The sequence below is a fragment of the Chrysemys picta genome, chromosome 20 (assembly GCF_011386835.1).
Source record: "Chrysemys picta bellii isolate R12L10 chromosome 20, ASM1138683v2, whole genome shotgun sequence".
NCBI classification, from domain to species: domain Eukaryota; kingdom Metazoa; phylum Chordata; order Testudines; family Emydidae; genus Chrysemys; species Chrysemys picta.
Genome location: NC_088810.1, coordinates 15,810,616 through 15,822,708, shown reverse-complemented (window position 1 = coordinate 15,822,708; position 12,093 = coordinate 15,810,616). Strand labels below are relative to the sequence as shown.

Sequence of the window (12,093 nt, the reverse complement as noted above, 5' to 3'; positions counted from 1 at the left end):
GGGAAGTTTCCTCCTGACCCTCCCCCTGTAGCAGCCATCTCATGAGTCCCTCCCTATCAGACCCAGGGCCCTGCCAACATGGATTTAAGGTGCCAGCACCAGGGTTCTTCAGACCATCCCACCCGTCCCCCTGGACCTAAGGGAACCCCCCCCTAGAGATGACTTTCCTTAGCTCAGGCCGTTCCTGACCCCCCCACTGAGGCTGCCAGTGTGGGTGACCCTTCATGCCAGCTGCAAGGGTGGTTTTTGTCGGGGGGGGGGGGGGGAAGCTCCTCTGATGTGGAAGTGAAAGGCTCGGCTCCCATTCCCAATTCTCCAGGCCGCACCCCTGTCGTATGTGTGTGATGACTCCCCAGGGGTCAGCAGTAGAATTTGAACCCCTGCGCCCTTCAGCATGGCTGCACATGCCTCTCCCACTCGAGTTTTTTGCTGGCAGCAGTAGAAAGCTGTTATCCTGCATATGGAACTAGAGGGGGACATGACACATGCTTTACAGCTGTGTGTTCCACCACACACAGCAGAGAAGCGGGCCTTGTACCACTTTAACTACCTTGCTACCACAGGTGCTGACTTTCCAGTGTGCTGGGGGGGTACTCAACCCCCGGCTCTGCCCAAGCCCCCCCCCCCCACTCCATGCCTTCCCCCCAGGCCCCACCCCCTTCTTCCCACCCCTGCCCTGCCCCCCTTCTTCCCGCCCCGTTTCACCCCTCCCCCAAGCACACAGTGTCCTCACTCCTCCCCCTCCCTCCCCAGAGCCTCCTGCATGCCGCAAAACAGCTGATTGTGGTGGGTGAGAGGTGCAGTGAGGTGCTGATTGGCGGGTCCCACTGGCGGGCAGGAGGAGCTGGGGGGAGGGGGAGGTTCTGATAGGGAGGTTGCCCCATTTTTTCCGCATGGGTGCTCCAGCCCCGGAGCACCCACAGAGTCAGTGTCTGCTACCGTTAAAGTAGTTCAATGTTTGGGTACAGACAAGGCCTAACTGTGATTTGGCCCAATGTTTACAATGTTTACAAGTGTCTGGATTAGCATTTAGCAAACACTGGAGTAAAAATTCTGGTGTATGCCTAACTTTAGTGTTACCTGTCAGCTGTCCACATATCTATTCAAGTGACATCATCATAGGACCTAATCACATCAGCCATACCATCAGGGGCTCGTTCACCTGCACATCTACCAATGTGATATATGCCATCATGTGCCAGCAATGCCCCTCTGCCATGTACATTGGCCAAACCGGACAGTCTCTACGCAAAAGAATTAATGGACACAAATCTGACATCAGGAATCAAAATACTCAAAAAACAGTGGGAGAACACTTTAACCTGTCTGGTCATTCAGTGACAGACCTGCGTGTGGCTATATTACAACAGAAAAACTTCAAAAACAGACTCCAACGAGAGACTGCTGAGCTAGAATTGATATGCAAACTAGACACAATCAACTCCGGTTTGAATAAGGACTGGGAATGGCTGAGCCATTACAAACATTGAATCTATCTCCCCTTGTAAGTATGCTCACACTTCTTATCAAACTGTCTGTACTGGGCTAGCTTGATTATCACTTCAAAAGTTTTTTTTCTCTTAATTAATTGGCCTCTCAGAGTTGGTAAGACAACTCCCACCTGTTCATGCTCTCTGTATGTGTGTATATATATCTTCTCAATATATGTTCCATTCTATATGCATCCGAAGAAGTGGGCTGTTGTCCACGAAAGCTTATGCTCTAATAAATTTGTTAGTCTCTAAGGTGCCACAAGTACTCCTGTTCTTCTTTTTGCGGATACAGACTAACACGGCTGCTACTCTGAAACCTGTCAGCTCTGTGCGCTTGGGGAACCAGGGTGCAGTACCCAGTCTGGCTGACTCACGAAGGACCTTCCCCCCCACCCACAGCCTCCGCTTGAACCAAAGCCGATCAGAAGAAAGACTTAGAAAAAGCAATGAAAAGGCCGTGGGAGAAACACCTAAACCCCTCCAGCCAAAGGTGACAGGATTAAGGCAACTCCCCTAGCCGCATTTGCATCAAGGATGGGACAGGGAGGCATCCCCATTAGCATACAGATTGGAGAACAGAGATTCCAAGGCAAGAACCACACTGAACTCTGGGACCAGAAAAGCAGGGAAGCACTGCATGATGGGGGAATCTCTGCTCCAGATGTTAATGAACCCATGCCTGCACGCCCCCAGCTCAGCAGTTATGAGACCAATTCAAATCAAGTCTCTGGCATACATCCACAGCTGGGATGGGTGGTTCAGAGCTTCACTTTGCAGCAAGGTTCCTCCAGAAGTAAGAAGCAGGATTGAAGACCAAATGGAGGGGTTTCCAGGGCCTTTTATATTCTCTCTCTTGTGGGCAGAAACCCCTTGGTTCTCCTGTGCAAAATCACAGCAACAAGATGGAGTTTGGAGTCACATGGGCAAGTCACATGTCCATGCACGACTCAATTCTTTACAGGCCGAAGCCATTGTTTACATATTAGTTCCCAGGAAAGCTCAGATGTGGATTGGCATCTCCCAAAGTTCATTGTCAGTTAAGTGTTTCTTGATTGGGCACTTACTGAGAATAGTCCTCTCTCAAGAAGCTGACCAAATGCTTCACTGAGGCTAGGTAGAATCAAAACACATTGATACATAAGTACATAGCCAATATTCATAACTTCATCTACAAAAATGACACACACTTACAGACAGCATAATCATAACCAGCAAATCATAACCTTTCCATAGACACCTTACCGGACCTCCTTTGTACAAGATCTGGTGCAACTATAGGACGTTGGTTGCAACAATGATCTATTTGGTCACAGTTCATGTCAATAACGTTGCACTGAAGCTGCCTAATTGCATTGTGAGCTCCCTGGAAGTAACACCGCCCATAGCCAGGAATGAGCAGTTTCTATTGTCTAGCCTGAACAAAACAACTTTGGTATTCTCCCTTGTTTGCACATAAACAAATCTAGTGTTCTCCCTTGAACCATTGTTGTTTCCCTACAAAAAACCCCTACCCATGCTCAAGTAAATGATCTGATGCCTGGATCCAAACTCTGCATCAGTTCCACTGGGACTTCATCTTCTCCTGACTGATCGTGCTGGGGGCTCTGCCTGTCTCCAGCACTCCGGACCCTCAGCTACCACCACCACCTGGGAACCCTGATCAAGTCAAGCTTCATGGAGCGGTGAGAACCCAGCTCTCTCTCTCTCTCTAAGTGTAGCCTTCTGACCCTGACTTGTATGATCACTTACAGTTTTCTAAACCTGACTTTTATAAACAAGTTTAAGTTAGATTTAATATTATAACTGTTTTGTTTGTTTGGCTCCCCTGTGGTTATTACCTGGCAGTAAATCACTTTCATGGTTAAGCTGGTTGCTTCTCTCTCTCTCCCCCAGGTGTTTTTTGGCTTCCCCATTTGCTCTGCAGCAACTAGAGTGACCACATAGCAACTGTGAAAAAACGGGACAGGGGGTGGGGAGTAATAGGCACCTATATAAGAAAAAGTACCAAAAAACAGGACTGTCCCTATAAAAATGGGACATCTGGTCACCTTAGCAGCAACACTCCTCGTACCTAAGGTAAAGATCCCTGCAGCGCCCAAAAATCCTGTGGGATTTGCTCATCAAGTGCGTTACTACCAGAACAATTGGAACGTGAAAGTGGGGATAGAGACATGCTGAACCTGGGGCATAGGAGGGTGGCAGCTTGGAAGTGCTGCTCGAGCCAGCCTGCTGAGTCCAGGGACATATAAGGGGCCAGCTTGGGAGTGCTGATTAACCCGATCCTCTCAGCCACGCTCTGTTAATGTGTGTGGGGGTGTTCGGCTGATTCAGGGGCTGGAAGAACGGAGCCCTGGGGAACCTAGGGCCTGCAGGATAACGCCATTGGGAGGGAACTTGCAGAAGGGAGGAGTAGAGCTCCGTATGAGAACACAAGTGACACAAGCAGTACATGGATAGAAATACAGAACCCCTCCTCCAGAAGAGTAACCCTAATAAATGAGCGTACCCCAAAGTAACGAGCAAATCTGGTAACATTAGAGCCTGAGTCTCATTTACCCTCCTCTGGTGTGCATGGTAAATAATTCCACAGTAATTATAATGAAAGACCAATTATCAGAAAACCGCAGCCCTTATGAATGCTTTACGTAGGAAGGTAGATAGATCGATTGATTGATCAGTGGCTCTCAACCTTTCCAGACTACTGTACCCCTTTCAGGAGTCTGATTTGTCTTGCTGACTGCCAAGTTTCACCTCATTTAAAAATGACTTGCTTACAAAATCAGACATAAAATACAAAAGTGTCACAGCCACTATTACTGAAACATTGCTGACTTTCTCATTTTTACCATATAATTATAAACCAATTGGAATATAAATATTATACTTACATTACAGTGTATAGTATATCGAGCAGTATAAACAAGTCATTGTCTGTATGAAATTGTAGTTTGTACTGACTTCGCTAGTCTGTAGTCTGTTGTAAAACTATGCAAATATCTAGATGAGTTGATGTGCCCCCTGGAAGATCTCTGCGTACTCCCAAGGGTACGTGTACCCCGGTTGAGAACGACTGAGAGAGAGCGAGAGAGAGAGAGATGGGGGTAAGGGGATGGATAGATAGATAGAGGGGGTGTATGGGGCTAGATAGATAGATAGATACTGTTGATGTGTATCTGGAACCCATTAGCTGTCCAGTCCTCTATTCTACCACTTGTCAATGTTCTTGTTGCCCATTTAAAGGGCCAGCCCTTCCCTAACATGCCTGGCTTTGATGCGAAGGCTGTGTTCATTTTTTAACCCAGCTCTCTTGTTTCTACAAGGGAGGTTAGGGCCCAGCTGGGGTTCTCAGATTTCCATGCACTGACCATAACTAAAACACAGGGAAGCAGGACACCTGAGTTCTATTCCCAACGCTGCCACTGCCTGCTTGGGTGACCTTCAGTGAGTTGCTGCCCCACTCTGTGCCTCAGTTTCCCCATCTGTGAAATGGGGATACGTATACTTACTGCCTTTGTAAAGCACTTTGAGATCTACTGATAAGAGCCAGGATTATTATTTATATATCAGGAGCAGGTCTGGGCTCCAGCTGAGAGGGCAACCCCTGGTACCTGGCGCTGCACAGAGACAGTCCATGCCCCCAAAGAACTCAATCGAAATTGATGCAGGGTGAGATGGTAAACTGAGGCACAAAGAGAGGACGGGCCTTATCCCGGTCACACAGCGGAGCTGGGACTAGAACCCAGGAGTCCTGAGGACCAGCCCACGCTCCTTCTTTAGCTGTTGCTGGCAGCAGCTCAGTTAAAACGATGCAGGAAGGGGTTAGCAGGCGCTGGTTCGTATCCCGGGACAAGCTCTCCTGTGCCAAGCTCCCCGGCTCGGGTAATACCGGGCCCCTGCTGCTTTGGACTTGGGCAACCCCCTCGGAGGGTGGGCAAAGCAGCCTGCGGGCCGCCCGGGCCCGGGGCCGCCCAGCCCCGGTAGCGCCGCCCTGATCGCCCGGGAGGAACCGGCTCATCAGCCGCGTCCCGCCTCGCGCAGCCCGGGCCTCCTGGGACGGACAAGGGGTGGAGCCCTCAGGGACCGGGGTAAAATTCCAACCCCCTTCTGCAAACGTAGACGGCAAAGGCGACCTTGGATGATCCAGCCCCCGTGGGGAGGGATTGACACGACTTCCCCCTGCCCTGCAGGGCTGGGGGGCTGGTAGTGCTGAACGCTCACCCGGCCCGGGTCACTCACTTTACACCCCCTGATAACGGTGCCACGGGGCACTGAGGGGTGGGTCTAAGCTGGGATTTTCTAAAGTGCCTAATAATTGTTCGCAAAAAGAAGAACAGGAGTACTTGTGGCACCTTAGAGACTAACAAATTTATTAGAGCATAAGCTTTCGTGGACTACAGCCCACTTCATCGGATGCAGTAGTCCACGAAAGCTTATGCTCTAATAAATTTGTTAGTCTCTAAGGTGCCACAAGTACTCCTGTTCTTCTTTTTGCGGATACAGACTAACACGGCTGTTACTCTGAAACCTAATAATTGTTCAGCATTCATTCATGCAGGCCCCCATAGTGCCGGATGCCACGCGGGCCCCGACCGAGATCCCGGCCCCCATAGTGCCGGATGCCACGCAGACCCCGACCGAGATCCTGGCCCCCATAGTGCCGGACACCATGCAGACCCAGACTGAGATCCCGGCCCCCATAGTGCTGGACGCCACGCAGACCCCGACCAAGATCCCGGCCCCCATAGTGCCGGACACCATGCAGACCCAGACCGAGATCCCGGCCCCCATAGTGCCGGACGCCACATGGGCCCCGACCGAGATCCCAGCCCCCATAGTGCCGGACGCCACGCAGACCCAGACCGAGATCCCGGCCCCCATAGTGCCGGACGCCACACGGGCCCCGACCGAGATCCCGGCCCCCATAGTGCCGGACACCACGCAGACCCAGACCGAGATCCCGGCCCCCATAGTGCCGGACGCCACACGGGCCCCGACTGAGATCCCGGCCCCCATAGTGCCGGACACCACGCAGGCCCCGACCGAGATCCCGGCCCCTAGAGTGCCGGACGCCACGCGGGCCCCGACCGAGATCCCGGCCCCCAGAGTGCCGGACGCCACACGGGCCCCGATCGAGATCCCGGCCCCCATAGTGCCGGATGCCACACAGACCCCAACTGAGAACCAGGCTTAGGGCCGGCCCACAACATTTTGGCACCTGAGGCAGGGAGCTCAAATGACACCCCCTTGCTTGGGCTAAAACTTTGAAAGGTCTCAATTCTGGGTCCTAGTGGCGCCTCTCCCCCCACCCCCTCCAGTCTGGCATTTGAGGTGGCCGCCTCAGTTCACCTCATGGTAAGGCCAGCTCTGTCTGGGCCCCCATAGTGCTGATCGCCACAGAGACCCGCACTGAGATCCGGGCCCACATTGTGCCGGACGCCGCACAGACCTCAACCGAGATCTGGGCCCCCACAGTGCTAGTCGCCACAGAGACTCGCACTGAGATCTGGATCCCCATTGTGCCAATCATTATATTACCAGAGGGCAGCAGACAATCCCTGCACCAAAAAGCTTACAGTCTACATAACGAACCATCCCCTGGGCAGTAAAGAGCCCCGATTCAAAGAGGTTTTAGTGCCTAACTCCCTTTGGCTCGGTTGAAAATCCCAGTCAGGATTTCCACCTTGGCTCAGGGCCGGAGTCCCTGTTCCCTGGCTCAGCACATCGCGAAGCGGGACTACACTGGCGTTATGCTCGTGTAAATGATGGTGCCAGGAGGGCGATGGTGCCCATCATTCCGCCTTGCGTGGCTGGGGGAGAACCCACGGTGGGGGGCAGCGTGTGTGTGTGGGGGGGGCGGTAGGGATCAGCCCCTGTGGTCTCATTATTAGCCCCAGCAGGGCTCTGCTCCATGATGCTCTGTTCTCTTCCTGGCCACAGCACCCGAGAGCCTCCCAGAGGGGCCCAGCCCGGCACGGCCTCCCGTCCCGTGGGGGGAGCAGGATCGGGTCCGTGGGGGGCTGGGACGAGGTTTGTCCCTGGCGCGGCATCGAACCTGGGCACCCACCAACGCTGCCGGGTGGTGGTGGCGACAGAGGAGTTTGTGGACGGTGCCTGCCGGGCAGCCCCGCCTGCCAGGTGAATGGAGCAATGCCGCTGAGCCGGCCCGTGTGTCAGCTGCAGAAGCTCCTAGGACAGGCGGGCAGGTCCCTGGGGCTGGCACGAGTCAGCAGCACCCCGGCGCCGGGCAGCATGGACAGAGGTAAGGGAGCCCCCCCATTGGCCGCCAGAGGCTCCCCTCCCCGGAGCAGGGCCTGGACGGGGGCAGAGCCCTGGAGGCAGCTGCCCCATAGCACATGGGCAGGGAATCGCGTGTGCACGGTCCTGGCGGGGACCCCGGCCCCTTGGTTCCACCCCCACGGGGATGGGCTGGGCTGGGCCGTCTGTAACGACCTTGCAAACTCCTGCCCAGCCGCTCCCCCCGGGGTCGGTTGTGTTATTTGCAGGGGGCAGCCCAAGGCTTTGTGAGGGAGGAGAATCTGCACATTTGCTTCATCCCCCTGACCTCAGGGCCTTTTTCATTCCCTATAGCGGTGGGGCTAGATTCACCGAAGTACTTAGGCACCAAACTGCCACTTCAGGTGCCTAAATCCCAGAGTCAAGCCAGGCTGGGATTCATAAACCCCCCCCCCACACACACACACTCAGACGTCTCTGAACCTTGTAGGTGCCTAGACGCCCTTAGCACAGAAATGTTTGCAGTAAATGTTCCCTGGGTGCCTAAATTTCTGCCTTTATGCACAAGAGATGTCTTACACCTAACTCACCCGCAGGGCCCAATCCCATGTGTGCTCAGACCTTGCCTGCCGGATCGGGCCCCTCTAGGTGAGCTAAGGGCTGGAGGAGGAGGAGGAGGATGACTTCCCTCATGACTTTTGACCTGGCAGTTAGGGTACCCATCTGGGATGTGGGAGACCCTTGGTTCAAGTCCCCCCTCCACCTAAGGGGGAGACGGGATTTAAACTTCTCATGGGGATGCTTGAACTGTGGGGCACTCTGATGTGGGGCTCTCTCAGAAGCTAGCCCTTTGCTCGTGCTCTCTGCTCTCCCAAACACACTCCCTCCTCGCCACTTTCATAGACATAATTTTTTTAAAAAACTCTTCTGTTAAAATGAAGCTTTGTAAACCATTTAATTACATGTTGAGTGTAAATGTCCTGCTCTTTTTTTAATGCAAGACAGGTGTTGTCTAGACTCGAGTCGACAGGCATGGTATTCGCTAGCACGTTTAAAACGTCTTTTCTAGACAGAGCAGTGTGTGTGCGAAACTGGCCGAGTTAGGCCTTGTCTTCACTAGGAGAGAAAGTGTGTTACTTAAGCTATATCGGCCAACTAACACATGTTAGTGTCGACAAGGCAAGCTGTATTTTTAACACGTGTTAGCCGGTTGATTCTAACCCTACCCTCCCTCCTAAACTTGAATGCAATCAGCCTAACATGTGTTAAAGCCAGCACACTGCCTCGTCTAGACTAGACTTCTAAAACATGATAGTTAATGTGCTAACATCACCCCTTTAGATCCTAGCCCAGATAAGGGCATAGCTTCTAAGCTCAGCTGACCCGAACCTGACTTGAGTCATTTTCAGACTCCACCTAACCTGAACCTGATGCTTCTCCCTAAACCTCTAGCAGCACCATGTCCACCTTGTCCTTGCGGGTGGTCTGGTGGGGACTTCCTGCTTCCCATGCCTGTGATCTGTCTCCCGTCTCCTGCCTGTGGACTTTGCACAGCTGTGGCTACGTTCCCTGCTGCGGCCGGCCACCATTGCCTTGCTGCGCTGTGGGTGTGGTGGAGTGAGAGACGCTGTGACTCATCGGCATGCACACAGCACAGCCAAGTGGCAGAGGAGTGGGGCATGCGGACGCCACTGTGCTGACCCCACAGGCGGGAGGAGGTGATCAGAGACTGCCTGACCTGAGCCCCACGGGGTCAGATTGTTTTCAGACCCAACCCTGACACTGGTAGTCAGGTCCTGTCGGGTTTGGGTCCAGTTGTCAGGCTCTGCTGGTGAGTGTACTCATTGCAGGCACAGGGCTGGAGCGGGCTCATTAATTTGGGACCCAAATACACACACACACGTGTGCTATATGTTCCAGCCGGGAGATCCCGCCGGTAAGTAATGACCATGGAGAATCAGAGGCACTGAGTGGTCACCTGCGTCACCCACGGCTAGGAATTGCTGTTTTCTTCTGTAACTAGTAATTAGCTCTGGGTTATTTGGCTTTTGAAACGAAACAATAACATTCCTTGGGTGCTTTCCAGGGATAAGGAGAAGTGCATTGCCATGGGGGTGGGGGGCGTGAGTGTAGACGGTCACCTCATCTAACCCTGTGCAAAGCCGGGCTTCATGACCCAGTTGTAAAATACCTGTGAGGGCTATACCTGCACCTGTCCAGACTAGGGGAAAAGGCACTTTTATAAATGGGGCTGGCTGCCTTGGGTAACCAGCTCAATTTGAAACACCATCTAACACCAGTGTAGATGCAGTTTTGCCCCTAGTATCCCTATGATCCTGGGATGCAATCCAGACCAGTCAGGGGTTGTGTTACCCACCTGCTGTGCAACCTGGGGTTGCCTCACAATGCTTTGATGTTGTAGCTCCCAGCCTGGGCTGCTCCCTACCAGCCTACAAGTCATACCCTGAGTGTGTATAGTTGCAGCCCTGCTCCAACAGCCTGCCAGCAACACACCCGTCACCCTCTGGCTTCCATCAGCCTTGGTTTAGTACGCCATGGGTGCCCCCAGCACACTCCCAGTCCTGAATTTCCCCCAAAAGCCTGTCTTCTGCACCGCGAAGCCCTCTCCTGGACAGTTCAGATATTAACACTGCGTTGTACCTGTACAGTCAATATTCAACAGTTTGCTACTTTCACCGGACTTGCCAAAGAGTTCAGTTTAAACTAAGCCAACTGGGTTGGTTGAGATTAAAAAATAAAACCAGTCCGGTCACAAAAGAAGATAGGATTGTAAGTGAATTCAAAGACAGGCGATAAAGCTGGAGATGGTGACAAGGAAATAAAAGTGAAAACGCACATCCAAGTCTAAAACTTCATCTTCCATTGGTGTATGCAGCGGTGTTGGAGCCGGGTCGGTCCCTGGGTATTAGAAAGACAAGGTGGGGGAGGTAATAGCTTTTATTGGACCAACTTCTGTTGGTGAGAGAGACGAGCTTACGAGCGTCTTCTTCAGGTCTGGCTTGTCCAATACCTCACCCACCTTGTCTCCCTGAAATTTACTAGATTAAGTTTTGGTTCAAGGCTGTGTTCAGATGGCCTCTCTCACCCCCAGTCTTCCAGCCAGATGGTGACTGCCCCTTTCCTTGGCCAGGATCTCTTCCCCCAGGCCAGAAGGTGCTGGTGCCTTTGTCTTAGTGGAAAGAGAAAGAGAGAGAACTTGGGGTTCTCTGCCCCTTTCTTTTATAGTCCCATCAATCTTCTGATGATTACTCCTCCAAGCAAAGTTTTTTCAAACAGTAAAGGTGGCGACCTGGAGTCTGAGGGCGAAGGAGGCTCTGAGCCCTTTCTACTCATCTCTGTTTGCTGAGATTTAAATTTGCTTTGTCTCCTGCCCCTTCCCCCCATGCTGTCTCAAGGACCCTGTTTATTACTTATATGTAAGTTGAGGTAAACACTCATTCCTCTGAGGACAGACCTGTTCAACAACCGTTGCCTAGGCAGGGCTGGCTGGTTTTGAAGGTGTGCTAGTAATCTCCTTGGGGGGGTTTCATGATAATGTTGCCACACACATTTCACCATGTCATTAAGCAGCGAGTTATCAGTTTTCCAATGGGACCTCGCACGGCATTTTGTACAAAGCTTATCACAACCGTGCGTAGGGTGGGACTGCAGGGCTGCGTTCCGTGGTAGATCCCCCTGTGGCCGTATCCAGATGGGATGTTGGATTGAGTTACCTGGCTCAGTTGAACTAACTCCGTCTAACGGTCTAGCCAGGCCAAAGCAATTGACCTGTAGCACATGCAGAACTGGTTGGGTTAAAGCTGAGGCTGTAACTCGACCTATTCAAACTGAGCTGAAGGTTTTAGACAGTGTCTACACTGGTGCTAAATGGGGTTTTCAGTTGGGGTTAAACTCAATAGGGAAAACAGTGGGTTTTTTTCCTATCTACACAGCGTCCGTCCTGGTATAATTGCTGTGAGGTGGTGCAGGAGTGGGGGTGTGATTTTTATTTTTACAGATAGTCATTCTGGCACAGTCCCAGTTGTGGATGCAGTTATACTGGTGTGAGGGTGCCTCAGACTGGGGTGACTTATTCCCTTTCCTGTACTGACATCGTTAACCTGGGACAACTCTTGTGTGTAGACAGAGCCCCTTGGCTAGACAAGGGCTACACTACAGCACAACCCTGCTGATGTGACTGTGGAGGTGGTAAGCTGCATCCACACTGGGTGGGGTTTCAAATGGGCTGAGCTACCCCCGTGCCTTTTTTAAACCTTTCCCCCTCGTCTAGACAAAGCTGCAGGTGCTGGAGCAATGCTGGGAGATCTCCCCGCAATAACCCTCAGTGCTGGACTCGGCCGTGTCT

The 12,093-nt window shown here is 52.4% G+C and overlaps 1 protein-coding gene and 1 long non-coding RNA gene across 5 annotated transcripts in view; one reads left to right on the top strand and one right to left on the bottom strand.

Moving 5' to 3' along the window:
• Positions 1 to 1,302: 1,302 nt before the first annotated feature.
• On the bottom strand, positions 1,303 to 5,612 carry LOC135976908 (uncharacterized). 2 transcript variants are annotated; one of them, XR_010594167.1, is made up of 3 exons: positions 4,382 to 5,605; positions 3,332 to 3,420; positions 1,303 to 2,603 (listed from the first exon to the last, which is right to left on the bottom strand). It is a non-coding gene; the product is annotated as an uncharacterized LOC135976908 (long non-coding RNA). The 2 variants fall into 2 exon arrangements; XR_010594168.1 differs by lacking the exon at positions 3,332 to 3,420 and having other exon boundaries at positions 4,382 to 5,612.
• A 1,980-nt stretch (positions 5,613 to 7,592) lies between these two features.
• The window catches only part of TSTD1 (thiosulfate sulfurtransferase like domain containing 1), a 61,512-nt gene continuing 57,011 nt past the window's right edge, over positions 7,593 to 12,093 (top strand). For 2 of the 3 annotated variants that reach the window (XM_065574708.1, XM_024107047.3), the window contains exon 1: positions 7,593 to 7,752. In XM_065574708.1, the coding sequence (XP_065430780.1) occupies positions 7,641 to 7,752 (112 nt within the window). In that variant the 5' untranslated portion in view covers positions 7,593 to 7,640. The remainder of the gene's footprint in view (positions 7,753 to 12,093) is intronic. The other variant, XM_065574709.1, reaches the window with a different exon arrangement.